The sequence below is a fragment of the Ctenocephalides felis genome, unplaced genomic scaffold (assembly GCF_003426905.1).
Source record: "Ctenocephalides felis isolate EL2017-DRISC unplaced genomic scaffold, ASM342690v1 CF-g0.4_SCAFFOLD_01170, whole genome shotgun sequence".
In the NCBI taxonomy this organism is placed as follows: Eukaryota; Metazoa; Arthropoda; class Insecta; order Siphonaptera; family Pulicidae; genus Ctenocephalides; species Ctenocephalides felis.
This window is the reverse complement of record NW_020537324.1, coordinates 3212482-3229657: the sequence shown is the minus strand read 5'-3', so window position 1 is coordinate 3229657 and position 17176 is coordinate 3212482. Positions and strand designations below refer to the sequence as shown.

The 17176-nt window shown below is 34.4% G+C and overlaps 2 protein-coding genes across 2 annotated transcripts in view; both read left to right on the top strand.

Moving 5' to 3' along the window:
• The first annotated feature begins 362 nt into the window (after positions 1 to 362).
• LOC113365985 (coiled-coil domain-containing protein 141-like) lies at positions 363 to 10088 on the top strand. The gene is made up of 11 exons (XM_026607530.1): positions 363 to 500; positions 1816 to 2688; positions 2801 to 3229; positions 3415 to 3771; positions 4140 to 4289; positions 5306 to 5745; positions 5787 to 6066; positions 6246 to 6437; positions 6501 to 7521; positions 7583 to 7746; positions 9114 to 10088. The coding sequence occupies exons 1-11, from the start codon at positions 363 to 365 to the stop codon at positions 10086 to 10088; spliced, it is 5019 nt and encodes a 1672-aa protein (XP_026463315.1).
• Positions 10089 to 10261: 173 nt separating this feature from the next.
• Positions 10262 to 17176, top strand: part of LOC113365983 (muscle M-line assembly protein unc-89-like) — an 8303-nt gene continuing 1388 nt past the window's right edge. Inside the window, exons 1-7 of the mRNA XM_026607529.1 lie at positions 10262 to 10895; positions 10963 to 11169; positions 11328 to 11488; positions 14452 to 15784; positions 16163 to 16555; positions 16793 to 16881; positions 16956 to 17135. Coding sequence (XP_026463314.1) covers positions 10262 to 10895; positions 10963 to 11169; positions 11328 to 11488; positions 14452 to 15784; positions 16163 to 16555; positions 16793 to 16881; positions 16956 to 17135 — 2997 coding nt within the window. The remainder of the gene's footprint in view (positions 10896 to 10962; positions 11170 to 11327; positions 11489 to 14451; positions 15785 to 16162; positions 16556 to 16792; positions 16882 to 16955; positions 17136 to 17176) is intronic.

The window sequence follows — 17176 nt, the reverse complement described above, 5'->3', positions numbered from 1 at the left end:
GTATTGTTGTAAAATTTAATAAATAGTGAAGAGACAAGATTATCAAGTAAAAATGCATAGCATGTGCATAATTTTGCATAGGTGAGTTAAGCGGGTATTCCATTGTAGAAATTAAAAAAAAGATTTGGTTTGTTTCATATTTTCAAAGTTTAACTATTTAAGAATATGTGTACGAGAAGATTTTTTAAAATCTAAATTATTTTTGGAGAAACAGCTGTTTGACCACAATCCTCTTCTGTTTCCTTACTATACACTCAACATTACTTTATTTTAATACCCTAACATTATTATTAGCGACGTTCTTTATCATTTTATCTTTTATTACAAATATGTGTTAAATTTTTTATGCTTTTCATTAATGTATGATTAATTTTCAGAGCGGTGAATGGATAACGGTTAAACTGGTAGAGGCTCAGCCTGATCTCACGAGCATCGGTAACGATCTGCAAGAAGCCGTCGAATTGCAAACTGCACACAGCGAAGTACTACGACAGCTCAAGGTAAAAATGTGTCACTATATGAAATTGATAACATCCCTCCTTAAAGAAACCCTTTAGATACTTGCTGTCTGGAATGTTTTAATCGTATCATAGAAAAATTGCTGTAAGAAATGACCATTAATTATCGTTTAGATAAAAATCGTTTTCCTCTTATTTTCTATTAGTAGATCAAACCGTTACGAGATAATTTATTTGGCGATCGAAGTCGGAAGTCTAAGATTTATTTATTTACAACTATAAAGGACCAGCATTGATTTCGCCCACACGACTAAAATCATCAACTTGGGCCTAAGTTGATTTACATAGCAGCCCGACGTTCGCAATTTCTGTGCATAGTAGTGTAGAATTCAATGGACTAAAAATAACAGCCAGCTTGTACTACTTTCGATTTCCAGTAATGTTTGAATTTAATTCTTCGTTAAATTTATTTGTAAACTTTTCTTATGATTTATAGCAAGTCATTAAAGTGATATTTGCGCTGTGAGATGCTATATCTGCTTGCGAAGTAGGGCGACGTTTATATTTTGTCGTTTTTGTTCCAGGAGGAAAACTAAATGATTTATATCGAGGATATAAATAAATAAAGTAGTAACTTTTTCAGCAGACTTTAAAATCACGGTATTTGTATTTTGTGATCTTTTTTTCACGCTTTTATGGGTGCAACAGCCTACAGATTGCATCCGAAAGGGCGTATACCGCTATATGTTTTTATGTGGGCGAAAAGCATGTTGGCTGTCTTGTTTGCTTGTCAATACATCATATTTGAGGATGTGCTCCATAATTATTATTTATTTTCATAAAGTTTATAAAGCGATGTAAGTAAATACAGTAGGGTTTCTTATTTTAATCCAAAAACTGAAGTTTGCTTCAGGCTTAATCTTAATGTAAGTTATATATCTTGAGTAATATGAATGAAAAAAAAAATTTTAATGAAATAATTTTTAAGTTTAACTATGTATTATATGTGGTGTTATTTTATATTGACTTTACTGGATGTTCTGTAAATAAATTCAATCGCATTTATATAATATTAATATCATAATTATAAGTAAAAAAAGTAAAATTGTATGCTAGACTGAATTTTCTACATTGCTAACAATTTTGTAATAAGTTAAAAGTGCATTTATGAATTAAAAAGAAGTAAATTTTAAATTATTTATTATCAGATAAGTTACAAGTCAAATATAATTTAAGAATGACCTTCTTTCAAATATTATACAATTTATATTAATAAATTTCAATTAATATTAAATTATATTGATTTTATGTAGTGATAATGAGAGACCGAATAATTTGACTTTTTTCTTTTTTCCAGAACAAGGCTACTCCCGTCGAAGAGTTAATGCGCCAAGTCGATAAGAAAGTATCCTCCCAGCGTCCGGAACCAGAGGTCTATGCAGCGATGGCCGAATCATTAGGAACTGCGTGGCAGAGCATAAATAATCACCTAGAACACAGAAAACAAATATTAGACCTGAGTGTAACCTTTCAAACAAATTTCGAACAATGTCTCCAACGTATGGAAGCCCTTAATATTATTTGTCGCGATGAGGAACTTCCCATTCAAATTGATGCAGTTAAACAAGCTCTCACTGAAATACACGATTTGAGAAGATCGGTTTTGGAATCTGTTATGGCTGCTCTACAAGAGGGAGGCCATTTACTAGACCATTTAAAAGATTTAAATAATATAGGTACCTTAGATTCTAGGCCAGGACAAATTAAACCGTCAATTGGATCTGCTATCAAACAAGTTGAAAGCTGGTTGGAAGCGATGCACGATAGGAGGAAAATCTTGGAAATTTCATGGCAAAATAGAAAAAATCGGTTAGAGCAATGTTTGGCTTTGGCTATGTTGGCGAGAGACTTACATGAATTGGAAGATGCTATAAGGGAACATAAAGAACGAATTGGATCGGATATTTATCTGGGTGAATCCGAGTATGAAACTTCAATGTTGATAGTGGATATTAACAATTTTTTGAAGGAAGTTAAAGAATTACAAGAGCGTGCGATTAAAATAACCAGGGCTACCGAACAGTTGGTAAAATCTGGCTGTTTTGCAGGACGCGAAGCCAGTGATAAAGCTTATAGTGTTTTGGGAGGATGTTCAGATTTCTTAAACGACTTGGAAAGCAGGGAAACATTATTGACACGAGCGCAAGCATTTTACGAAAATGGACGACAAGTAAGTAAATGTTGTATACGTTAAAAAAGCTAATACTAGAAGAAGATTTACATATTATGAATATTTTGAATTTGTACCATCATATAAATACTATAACTAATTATTTTCATAGGTTTTAAATCGTCTTGATGATTTCGAACGCGAAGTACGACAAAACGACCTGGTAGGAATGTTGCCTCGTCTCACTCCGGTCACTATAACAAATGCTGTTGATGAAATTACGCAGGACGTAATTCGAGAAGGAAGAGATTTGTTAACAGAATGTGGTGTCAACAATCCGGGATCACAAGGTGTCAGAAATTTATTAGAAGAGATCGAGAACAGAGCGATAGAATTGAGGAGAAAGTGCGATGAGATGCGAAGGACGGACAGAAAAATCGGCGAGGCGTTGTTTGCGTTCCAGGAAAAACAAGATGAACTTTCATCCTGGCTTAGAACGATATCTGAAATCTCTTTGAAGGAACGCAGGGACATGGGACATGATCTGCCCACAGCCAAAGACTTCTATAGTTTCCATCATGAATTATTGAAGAATCTAGAGGTAAATAATAACTAGATAGGATTGCAATAGATTCAACACCGCAGTTAGATAATAATTATTTGATAAGTATTCCATCAAATAAGCCCATTTTTCTGTGTTTAACGTTTGAATGAAATTTTATTCATCTGTAATTATTGATCGTTATTTGATATTTGAACAAATTGAAAATAATTATTTATTTCTAGATAAAGGGTAACGAGATCAACGCCCTGTTACTGACTTTACCACCAATTTTGGAATATCTGGACGACGAGCAACGTAGAGAAGTTGATCGAAAGGTGGAAAGTTTGCACGAGAATTGGACTACTCTTAAAGCTTTGGTAGAATTGCGCCTGGATCTCTCTTCAGTATTCGTACAATTTCTAACTGATGCAGATAAGCTTAGCGCAGAATTCGATACATTGGATCAACTGTTGGTCCGATCTTCGGCGCATTCGATGGAGGATAAGATTAGACTTATGGACGTGCAGTGGAATGTTATTAAGCCCTTGTATGATCAGCTTAAGAACAGTGGAACTGGTTTTAAAAGATCTGCAGAGCAGGTAATATTACAATACTGAAAAATTTACAATTTACTTCATTATAGATTTACTTTATTCATAGATTGACCGGTAAATAAATAAATTATCTTACTAACTGAAATTAGTGAAATTTTGTTTAAAATTTTTTGAAGTCATAATAGTTGGAAATAACCAAATTCTATAATTTCTTTAATCCCATTGTATTCAAACAAAGTTTTTACACCATCAATCAACATAAAATTTTCTTATATCGTGTCGAATGGTTCGACAGCGGCAACTGCTCGAATCGAATGTTTACAAATCGTTGCCGGTATCTGGCGCCCGTTGCCAGCAGATCTATTTTAAATTTCACGAACGTGCATGAACGCTTTGACGGTTTTTCATTACAGCGAGCCGTCAGCGACCGCCATTTGGCGATAGGCACTGCCTGTTCGCTTATCGACGAAATTCTGAACGGTTCTCCGGAAGAGAGTTCAGGCTTATCGAGCAGCAGGAGACTTGGCGCACGCAAATCACCACCGTCCGACAGGTGTACGAGAGTGAGAGAGATGGAGCGACCGCCATGGAGCAGACGAGACAGGTAAGAGAGGGAATTTATAGATTTCTCTACTAATATTTGCGCATGCTACTTATTATGTATAATAATAACAAATGTATGTTGTATCTATTCTTTCTATAACCACAAAAATAAGTATCAATTTCAAAATAAGCTTGTCATGTATGTATTTATAAGTTTTTTATGCAAACACATGCAATATAATGTGATTTTATTTAAGAAACGATTTTACCATTTTGTTATCTTAGCTTAGATTATTTTAGCTAAAATAATCCTAACATTCAAAATATTTTTTGGAAAAACTTATTTAATTTACAGTTATAGGTTTCGCATTATTAAATTTTATGATTGTAATAAATTATGTTCTTAATTCGTTTCCATTGCGCCTACGAATAAAAATTTGTAGTATATCATTTGTGGTTCTTGGAACTTAGCCCAGAATATTGTGCAAACAGAATTTACGTATGTAGATATATGTTTATGTCAATATTGGAGAAGCGCCATGGAGCAGACGAGACAGGTAAGAGAGGGAATTTATAGATTTCTCTACTAATATTTGCGCATGCTACTTATTATGTATAATAATAACAAATGTATGTTGTATCTATTCATTTCTATACCACAAAAATAAGTATCAATTTCAAAATAAGCTTGTCATGTATGTATTTATAAGTTTTTTATGCAAACACATGCAATATAATGTGATTTTATTTAAGAAACGATTTTACCATTTTGTTATCTTAGCTTAGATTATTTTAGCTAAAATAATCCTAACATTCAAAATATTTTTTGGAAAAACTTATTTAATTTACAGTTATAGGTTTCGCATTATTAAATTTTATGATTGTAATAAATTATGTTCTTAATTCGTTTCCATTGCGCCTACGAATAAAAATTTGTAGTATATCATTTGTGGTTCTTGGAACTTAGCCCAGAATATTGTGCAAACAGAATTTACGTATGTAGATATATGTTTATGTCAATATTATTTTATTCTAGGTTATTAATTGGATTTCAAAATTAGATAGCAACATATATCCAGTCCTTACATCCCCTACATCAAATGCTAGTGAATTAGTTGCTTTTGCTGAAAGTACCTTGCAAAGGGTTACAAACGAAATAGTACAAGCTCAGAATGATATACAAACTAAACTTCGTTTAACAGAAGATTTAGTCGCTCAAGATACATCTCTGCTCGATGAAACGCAGCCAGTGAAGAACAATCTTCAGGAATTGCAACAAAAATTAAACACTACGAGTACTGAATACAAACTATTAGTCCAGTCTATCATATCCTTCTTGCGAAATGTTGCAGAATTGGATAAATCTATTGAAAATATTCAGAGCAAACATAGATTACCGGTGGATTTACAAACTGACCTCGAAAATTTCGCCAAAGATCACGAAGCCTCTAAGAAAATAATCATGGAAATGTTTAAGTTAATTGTGAATGAAAGTGATGAAGTATCAATAAAATTAGGCAGCAGGAACCAAAACTTGCAGCTCAACACGACATTGAGAAGATATTGACGATGCTTGAACATAGGAAATCATGTTTTGAAGCCTCTTGGAATGCAACTAAATTGGCTCTCGATGAATCAATGAAAACTGGACAATTCGATGCAGATTTGAAAGACATCAATAGTACGTTGGACGATCTGGTCAGGCAACTAGCGTCAGTACGAGGACAATACGGCGAGACTTTGGCCACAGCGAAAGCATCATCACTGGCGTTTGAATATTTCGAACGAACGATCGAGGTAGGAGATAAAAATGGATGAATAATACTAGTTTATAATAGGAATTATCAAAGAGAACTGTTAATTATGTATGCCTAATCATAATATACCACATATTTTATTTATTTTATTATATAATTTTTGTCAGTTATTTTAAATGTTTAATTAAAATGTCTTTTATATTAATATTGATTTTTTAGCTACTGCAAAATAGAATTGATGGATTCGTTTCATCCTCAAATGAAATATTTTCGGACCAAACAAAAGATTACCCACGTATAAAACGTGATTTGGATGCTCTAAGTAGCCGTTGGAATGGTTTTCGACATGAAGTTTCTGAAGTCAGAAGGCTCATTGATTTGAGTATGCAATATTTCAAATTGGTAGATGAGGTACGTTTTCTGTATGTGTAATTATGAGTGAAAGATTTGTATTTATAACTTTCTTTATTTTAGACCGAAGATTGGTTTGGAGAAGGAAACAAACTATTATTAACTGTAGCTAGTAAAATTGCAACAATAAAGACTGAAGACGATGCTAATAAATTATTATCTGAAATGGAACACTTTATAAGTTCTGGCGAGTATAAACAAAACGAACGTCTTAACAAAATGTCTGCACTTGCAAGAGATTTATATGATGATAGCAGATATTCACATCTCAATAAGATTCAAAATTCCAATCGCGACATGATGACTTCTTTCGAAACCATGAGAGACAATTTAAGAACAGCAATAGATAATTTGAAAGCAGCTGCTATAGAACGTGATGAAGTTGATAGAAGTTTGGCTGAAAAAGCTAAATTGGAAGCGGAGTTACTAGCGCAATCGGAGATGATTCAACAAATAACAGTAAAAACAACAACATCTGAATCGCAAACTGTTGATTTAGGTAAAGCGCCAGAGTTTACTGTATTGCTTACGGATGCAGTAGTTCCTGAGGGTAGTAAATTTACATTTGAATGCCAAGTTGTTGGAGATCCTGAACCTGACGTAACATGGTATAAAGATGGTATGAGTATACAAAATAATCCTGACTATAAAACAGTGTTTGAGAACGGAAAGTGTAGTCTAACAATAGAAGAAACGTTTACAGAAGACTCTGCTAAATTCAGATGTAAAGCAATTAATAATTATGGTTCTGCAGACACATGTGCAACGTTATCGGTTCGAGAAACTGATGTCAATACTCTCTTGCAACCACCTCAGTTTGTAGAATTATTGAAACCAGGTAAAGCCATGGAAGGTAAAAGCTTTCAGTTTGAATGCAAAGTGATAGGAAATCCGTTACCTACAGTGCAGTGGTATAAAAACGATGTGTGTATAGACAATTCGAAAGATTATGGAATTACGTATAATAATGGAGAGGCCGTTTTGCGATTTGAAGAAGTATTTCTTGAAGATCATGCTCTGTATATGTGCAAAGCCACAAATGATGCTGGTATTGATCAATGTCAAGCATATCTGATGGTTGAACGTAAGTTTTTCATATATCATTTAAGGACTAGATAAAATTATTAAAATAATATTTAATTCAGCTCTTGAACCAACTGAAAAACCAGTGTTTGTAATACCACTATCTAACACAATGGCAAGAGCCGGCCAAAAAGTGAAATTGGAATGCCAAGTATCAGGTATACCAGAACCCCAAATTCAATGGACTCATAATGGAAAACCATTCATGGAAACCTCTGACTCAAAGGTAGCAAAAAAATGTTTTGTTTATTGTTTTTTAAATTTTTTTCAATAGCTAATATTATTTATTTTATTTTTAAGAACTAAAACTTTGATTTTTTTTTAATATTCTTTTAATTAGTTTTTATTTATAATTATTTCTATGATTCGGATTTTTTTTTATTTAAGGGCTTTGAAGGATTTAAATCAAGAAAATTCAATAAACACTTATTAGAAATTGAATTAATAAAGTTGATTTAACAAGTGCAACATTTTTCGTCGATTTCGAAAATTTAAAAACTGTTTGAAAGTTTGAAACTGTCTGATGGGATATTACATTCCTTCAAAAAGTGGTTTAACTATAAAAATTCTTAAAAATTTGTATTGATCGATTTTGAGTGAAACGTAGAAACAATCATGTATGATAAATTATTTTTAAAATTATTGAAAAAAAAACGGAGGCTGTACTTAGAAAAATATAATCATAATGTTTATTTTTATTAACTATGCCTACTTAAAATAAACTCATGCCAAAAATGTTTTGAAACACAAATTAGATTATTTAAATAGAATTATTAATTCCAAGGCTGAGATTCAATATTAAAGCATGTGTTTCGAAATGATGAGGCAAAACTTCGTAATTATTTGCTTTACTACATATTATCGGTTTTGATATTATGTGGCGATGCTTCGGAGGACGTTTGGTGTGTTTTTATTTATAATATTGCATTCGTTGCCAAAACTCCACAATCTCTATCACATAAATAAAATCAGTATCGGCGCAAGCAAAGAGGAGGAGTGCTCCAGTTTCGTATGTCAACTAAAATAGACTCGATTGCTCGTTTCTCGCTTTCCTTCTCTTGCCGAAAATAAACTTAATTACAGGGCTGATAAAAAGAAAGTAGAATATATATTTTTTTAGAAAAGCAATAAAACCAATTACGAATTGACTGGCCAATAAGAAGTTAGTTATTATTTTGTATTTTATCTCATTTTATTTTATTTTTGAATATTCTTGTCGAGTTTGCGCAAGATAATGATAATCGAACGTATAGATATCTCGATTTCGAATCGTTCAAAATATGTATCTACTTTTGATTTTTTTTTTCAACGAACTAACGCTGATTATTATTTATTGCTTTAGTGCCAAGTAAACAATTTTAAAAATTTATACCTGTAAGTTCAATTATTTATTTATTTATTTAACGCCCAGGGCAATAATTATGCAGTGTACAATGTAATACTCCTTTTTACACTGACGTTCACAGTTACAAAAATGTGTTTTAACAGACATCGATATTTAGTTAGGAAAAGTTTTGTATATATATATATATATATATAATTATCATTTTGGGCATCCTTGTCAAAGTTGAGACATTGAATAAAATGTTTTAGTTGCATCGGGACGGTCAACGTGCGACGCTCATAATAAACGAAGCGTTCCCAAAAGACGCTGGACTGTACGCAGCGACCGCTCGAAACATCGCCGGAACGGTGACCAGTTCATGCAACGTCTCAGTGAAGGGTCTTCTGCCCAACGAAACTTCAGATTCCGAACAGCCGAGCGACATGGAGCCCATCAAGCCATCCGTGCAGATGCCACTTCAGGATCGATCAGCGTTCGAACGCGATTCCGTCAGATTCGACTGCATTATTGTTGGCCAGCCCGAACCTGAAGTTATCTGGTATCACAACGATAGACCTGTGAAAGAATCTTCTGAATTCCAACTCCTGTTTCAAGGAGATAGGTGTTCGTTAATCATTCGAGAAGTGTTCTCTGAAGATGCTGGAGTTTATAAAGTGGTTGCGATCAATTCCGCAGGCGAAGCGTCCAGTACTTGTATCCTTAAAGTCAATAAACCCCAAGAAGTAACACCGCCCGAGAAAGTTTTACCGACTGGGTTTGCGCCTAAATTTACAAGGTTGTTGACGGACGTTTTAGTTCCCGAAAACGAGAAAGTTTTATTAGAGTGTGAAGTGACTGGTGATCCGAAACCTTATGTTAAATGGTATCATAATACTCGAGAATTAATATCAAATGAACGGTATGATATCTGCTTAAAAGACGACGGTGTAGTTAGTTTAACAATTCTGCAAGTACATCCCGATGATAAAGGTTTATATACCGTGAAAGCATTTAATACAAACGGAGACGCTAAATGCTTCGCCAATTTGATAGTAAAATCAGTAAACGTAGGAGATAGTCAAAAACCCGTGCAGATTCAGGCAGAGTTTGGTTACATTGCACCTCAATTCAAAGAATTATTCTCCGATTGCAAAGTTCCGGATGGATGTCCGGCGAAATTTGAGTGTATCGTAACAGGTAAACCTACACCAAGATTAAATGGCTTTTTAATAATTCTCCAGTGACAGGCAAAGACTTTTTGGTATCGACTTGCGGAGATCGACAAATTTTAACAATACCAGCAGTAACTGAAAATTTAAAAGGTAATATTTCTTGTGTAGCTGAAAACGAAGTTGGGAGAACTACGTGCGTAGCCGCTTTGAGCGTAGATTCCTCGCAAACACATCATGAATTAGTAATGCCCATTATCGAACAAAATTCTAATGATACAAAATCCATTTACATGAAACAGGAAATTATTACCCAATCTAGTTCGCACTCTAGCACTACTTATGGCAGTGGAGAACCCAAGCATGTAGTTCATCAAGTAACTAGTCAATCTCACAGTACAGAGAAACAGATTAACAATGAACCACCAGTTGTAACTCAAACGCAAAAAATTGAAGAATATCATCAAACAGATAAAGAACCAGCTTCAACACGAGAGGAAACACTATCCAGTACTACTATGGATCAAAACACCAGCATTACGGAATCGGTAACGACAAAAATTGAACCAGTGAAAATATTTCATCATGTACGAAAATCAGTTTCACCTAGATTTATATCTCCATTGGTGGGGAGGATTGTCGATAAGGGTTCAGATATTGTGCTGGAAGGTATTGTAGATGGATACCCAACACCTGTGGTAAAGTGGACAAAGAATGGGCAAGATTTGTACGTGAGTGGAAATGTAATCAGTATGACTTATGAATTCAACAAAGCTAGAATAGAATTGAAAAATGTTGGAATAGAAGACGCCGGTAGATTCACGTGTACGGCAACTAATAGTGCAGGCGTTGTTAGCAGCACAGCAGATATTGTTGTTAAGAGTAAGTTCTGATAAATGTGGTCATTAAAACATGTACTTTATATTAAATCCATGTTTTCTTTATATAGAATCCGTTTTTCCGCCTGTTTTCGGACGACGGCTACAAGCACAAGTTGTGAAGAAAGGTGATAGGGTCATTATGGAAGTTGAAGTTTCTGGTACACCTGAACCAACTGTTACGTGGCATAAAGATGGTAAACCAATTCAAGAAGCAATGGCAAATCCTTTTCGATTAAAAACACAAGGGCTGTGTCATCAATTAATCATCGATAAAGGTATGCACTTGTCTTTCATATTGATCAAATTTGATTATATAATATTCATGTTTTGTAGATTGCCTATTTAAAGTAAACCTATTTTGAGCAAATTTCTTATCACTAACACATACATTTTTATTTGCTATGTCAGTATTAATTTACATTTGAATCAATAGTATCCATGGAAGATACAGGAAAATATATGGTACGTGCCATAAATGCTGGAGGTGAAGCTCAAAGTATAGCAGACTTTGCAGTATTTGAACCTACTCCCGATACTATGGTTGAAGTTGTTAAGACTATGGTGTATGAAGATTTACAAGATCAAACCCAAAAAGTATGTATATATAAATATAATATCTAATTTCAGTTTTTTTTAGAATCATTTTTAGGATATTATATTTATTAAATAATATTATTTATCCTTTTTTCAACTCATTGTTCACTATATTTGTACCATAGAAACCCATGACATCATTAATTCAGCAACCCGTTACTTCGGAACCTATGCATCAGGATTTGACTTCAAATGTGAACTCACAAGTTACAACTCAAATAACATCACAAACAGAATCGGTTTTAGTTACTGAAACTCGGCAAACAGAACAAAAATTCAAAATGGAACATAAAACATCTATGTCCGTTGGAACAGATTTTCCTTCAATAACTCAGCAAACCCAAACTGCGCATATCTCAACCATGGATAAGAAATCAGAAACGGAACCTAAATTATCTTTTGGCATGAACACTGAAACTACAGCAAGCTCTGATAAGTCTACTGTCACCGATATACAACCTTTTGCCATTTGTCAAACAGATGGGATTGAATCTGGATCGATTAGTAAAAAATCTGCATTAGATTTTTTTGTTTCTAAAATGCAAACGCCAGTTGAACAGATTGTTAAACCTGAAGAACCAAAGGTTGCAATTTTTCCTTACGTTCCTGCTCCCATAGAAGAGGTTACTTATGGTCCTAAAATTACTGAATACTCATTAGTAACTAAACAAGAATATTCCCAATCATTACTCAAAGATTTTGGTTTAGAACCGGGACCACCACCAGAAATTGGATATATGCCCAAAACAGGTTCAGTGAAAAGAACTGAGGATGTAGCACAAAAAATTAAGAAATTACAAGAAATACAAAAGGATGATGTAGTACCTCCAACGGGCGGTATAAAATTATTTTCAATACCCCCAACTCCGAAAGAAGAAATTAAAGAATGTCCTTTGGATGGTTTAAAAGCTGAGTTTAATTCACAAATATTTGAACAAACTTCCTATGAAAATAAAGTTATAACAGAACCTGTTTATCGCCCATCATCAGATATTGAAATAAGACCTACATCTCCAAGACCGTCAGCGGAGGCAATTGACATGCAGAAGCTTTGGAATAGACCAATCTCACCAAAAGATAAATCCAGCACGTACTGGTCTTCAGATAATGAATACAGGTCCTTTTCTGAAATGTCGCAAACTTCAGATAAGGGAGTACCATCTGCTGATGGGGTTGCAATGGATAAGATATGGTCACACAAGAGGCCAGATTCTTCACTTCCTATTGTTTGGCCACCTATGCAAGAAGAAGAACAAAAAGTGGAAACCATTACCAGCTTGAAAAAAGAAGAAACTAAAACGTCCTCACAATATGATGTTATGTCAGTGCATAAACAGTCAGATTCGTCATTTCCTGCAGTATGGTCACCAAAACAAGCTCAAGAGATGCCAAAACTGGAAACAGTAACTCATAAATCACAAGTAGATGATAATGCATCCATCAAATACAATACACTTCCAAAAATTCAACGACCTGAACAAAAATTACATTATGTTGCACATACAACTGTTTCAGAAAAGCAAAACATTCCAGTTATTGATTCTACCATAATTTCTGAAGAAATTAAAAAGGAAAGCAAAATATTTAAAGAGATTAAAACCGAAGAAAAATCTTGGCAACGTCATGCCTTCAGAGATGACTACGCTTTACAATCTCCGCAAATGGTACAGAAATTAATTTCAAAGACCAGAGAAGATATGAGCATGTCCAGTGAAACTAAAGATGATATAGGACTAAAACCAGGACCAGAACCTGAAATGTGCTTTGCACCAAGAACTACTTTACAGAGAAGGCAATCACATGTAGAAACGATCGAGCAAGATTTAGAAAAAGCATTGGACAAAATTCCATCCCGTGTGCTTCCAGGAGCTGTACGAACAATTCCACCTCCAAAAACTGCCCCTCCCATTCCGCCTAAAGATCAATATACACCTGCACCTCCTCTTCCTGCCAAACCAACTGTGGAGTTGAGTGCATTTAAGCCCTTCCCAGAATTAGAACCCTTTCCATTTAAACCAGAACCTGAAGTTCCGAAAATGAAGTGTCCACCTCCAGCAACTCCGTCCAAATTTATTAAAGGAGAGTTTATAGAAAGCGATTATGAAAGTGAGATTGAAAACGCTAAAATTAAAAGTAAATGGACACCTGGCGAAGTAAAGGAAGATAATATTAAAGGATTTAGAAGAGTACAAGCACCAAGTCCAGCGCCAAAAAGACCACTTTCAACAGAACCGGTTAGCTTGCCGCCTAGTCAATTTGAAAAACCATTGGAAATAGAAAAGTCTATAATGAAAGTAGATAAAGCTCAACAAGAATCATTTATAAAATCTACTACATCTGAAAAACATTCAAAAACTTCAGAAGTGTCACAGATAAGTGATATTGTTTCATCTGAACCTGTATTAATACCAGGTCCACCACCAGTTTTTGCACAAACAGAACCGATTAAGAAAGTAAAAGTGGAATCGCCAAAAACTAAGCCAAAGTTTCAACCTGAGAGTGGATACATGGCGGACACTGAAGATACTTTAAGAAGATTTTCTAAAATGACAGAATCTAAATCATATCAGCATGAAAGCACAAATATTTCTTATGAATCAACAGAAAGAAAATCACCACCAATTAAAGTTTATCGTCATCACGTTAGGGCTGACAAAACTTTTGTGCAGCCAGTAGTAGCATCTGAATCTAAGGTTTGAAACTGTGTTTGAGTTTGCATGGAAGTACTAATAATTTTGAATATGATAATGAGTATGAAGATTTGTTTGTACACTGATCGTACTGTGTTTTATTTGTGTTTAGTTAAATCAATATTAATATGTTAATGGTAGATTTTTTTGATTGATTTTGATATTTTGGATAATTATGAATGTAATTTTATTTAACACGTGAGAGTATGCTTATTATTCTTAACTATATATGTTATAATGTTTGTTTATTAATGATTATATTTCAAATTTCAGGATGCGACAATCAAAAATATTTCGATGACGTCTCGCGAAATTAAGATCAGTGACAAGTTGGAACCTTTTCCTTACAAACCTGATGCTCCTAAACCGAAAAGAGCATCATGCCCGCCACCGCCGAGTCCTTCCAAATTCGTTAAAGGCGAATTTCGCGAAAGTGACTATGAAAGCGATTATGATTCTCGAATTCCAGCAATGTGGCGACCAATCGAGTCGGATACGGATGAAAAGACTTATAGACCGGTGCGTGTATCTCTAAGTGCCCCAAAATCGGGCAGATATTCTCAAAATTCCGACGGTCAGAAGTCACCAACACCTCCTACAGAATTTGATAATCCTCCCGAGTTTACCGGACCACCCAGGCCTAAATTCTCGCCAATTGAAAAGCTAGATACCAAAACAAAAACTTTTGAAAATAATAAAACGATTACGAAACAACAAATATATAAGCCAAAACCTGTAGCTGCAAAAGCTCTTGTTCAAGATTACATAATTGCTACACCTGCTGTTAGAAAAGAAATAATTTTACAGCCAGGTCCACAGCCTGAAATGGGATACGTGCCGCCACCAAAACGTACACAGTATTATACTGGAAAAGCTGGTATTCCGGTTGCAAATGCTATAGAGACATCAAAATGCATGCAGTTTAATGAATGTACTGAGAGCAGCCATCGAGTACTAAATATTAGTCAGACTACTCGAGTAATAAAATTCGGTGAAGATACAAGACAAGAAACTAAATTAGAACCTTTTCCTTACAAACCGGAAGCTGAAAAACCTAAGACTAGATCCGCCCCGGGTTCAGTGCCAAAACCTAAGAAATTTATACCTGGTGAATTCAGGGAAAGCGATTACGAGAGCGAAGTGGAATCGACAAGAATCAAGGCAAAATGGGCTCCTCCGGACAGTGATTCTGAAGAACCTTACTACCGTAAAGTTCGTGCACCTGTATTTACTAGATCAGCAAGTTTACCTAGATCTTATGGAAGAGTTATGACCCCTATGGAATTTGACAAAGAACCGCCAGTTATGCCGACAGAAATTTCCAAAACGTTAGACATACGAAAATCTATGCAAATGAAACAAGATAGTTATAAAAAAGAAACTTTTACCAATGTCGCGACAAGTTTAGCAAATTCTCATATGACGGACATGTCGGAAATGTTTAGAAGTAAAGTGCACAGATTTGCAGATGATGTTTTGACTGATGTAAAGCAGCAGAGCAAGCAACAGAAACCTATCTTGAAGACATCGCAGCAGAAATTGAATGTAGAAGACGGCGGAAGCAATGCGCAAGCTTACAGGGAGGAATCACGTTTCGCTCAATACGGTGAGAAATATAATATAATTATAGTTTAAAATCAAAATGTGGGTTTATGATTTTTCTAAATATAAGATTGATTTATTTGCTTATACATTCGTATAAAAAACACATAAATATGAATTTTAACATTTGAACAAAAATGTTTACAGAAAGTAAATTTCACATACTAATTGCAAACAACTACGTTTTTTTAAAATCTAATTGAATAATAAAATTATGTTAAATTGTTAACTTATAATTGTTTATCTTACACGCAGCTAATGCTTATGTGCAGTATTTTTTACTTAACGAGGTAATTATAAACACATTTGACCTTTTCGTTTCTTTAAAGTCTAACTTTAATACTACAAATTTTAATTTCGGACATTCAATACGTTTTATTAGGAACTAAGCACATAGATCCAGACACTGGCTTGATATATTTCAAATACGATTTTGGTTATGAGTTCGGTATTTTGTTCCCCGGCGAGGGAAAGAAAGTTTTGGCCGGTGGTGGTTCCTCTGCAAAGTCGTCCGGGCGCACCGGCGACATAGAAGTTCCAATCATACACGAAAAGTCGAACGGTGTTCAGCAGGGTTTCAATACCTTGCCATTGTGTAAAAAGCCCCAAAGTACTCACAAAAACGTGAAATGGGAATCGGAGAGCGAGTGGTCGGATGCGGAAGAAATGAAACACCAAGGCTGGAGATACGATCAACCTACACCCAGTCCGAAATCTTTATCTCCCAGCATACCGTCGCAGTCGCCACGATATTTCTATCAACCTGATGCTTCAGGTTCGATGAGTGTTGTTTGATCAAAAATTATTAACAATTACCGTTTTTCGAGACAGTTATAATATATCTATATTTATTTTGATGCTGCATGCTTGTATGAGTGTATCTGTAAAACGAAGTAGGTATCTTTACTAGAATTTTGTAATTTTCGAAAGTATATTTTTGTTGAATTATTTGCACGTTTCAAAAATGGAGTTAATTGAAAATTGTTAATTAATAATTATCTTCAATTTTCAGATCGCAGCTGCAACAGCACTCCAGCCAGCTCAAGAGTATACTCCACTGGACACAATGGTGAAATAGCTAAACCTCCTTTATTTATAACAGTAATTTCACATTACCAATAGAAATATTTGTCTATTAAGTGCAGAGTTAAATATAATTTGATTTATTATTTCAGCCTCTCAAAGATATAGCAGCAGTTTCTGGTCAATCAGCAAGGTTTGAGTGTATTGTCCAATCAGAACCAAGTCCGTCTATTGTTTGGGCAAAAGATGGACGAATGTTGCAGCCAACACTGAATCATGAAACTTATTTTAGAAATGGTGTTTGCAGGCTGATTGCTAAAAAGCATATCCAGGTAAAGATGAAAAATTTTTCATTCTACTATTGTAAATATAG

Coding starts and splice junctions, on each gene's coding strand:
- LOC113365985 (XM_026607530.1), top strand. CDS start 363: ATGATTAATTTTCAGAGCGGTGAATGGATAACGGTTAAACTGGTAGAG. Junction 2,689..2,800: donor TTTACGAAAATGGACGACAA/GTAAGTAAATGT, acceptor TTATTTTCATAG/GTTTTAAATCGTCTTGATGA. Junction 3,772..4,139: donor TTAAAAGATCTGCAGAGCAG/GTAATATTACAA, acceptor TTTTCATTACAG/CGAGCCGTCAGCGACCGCCA.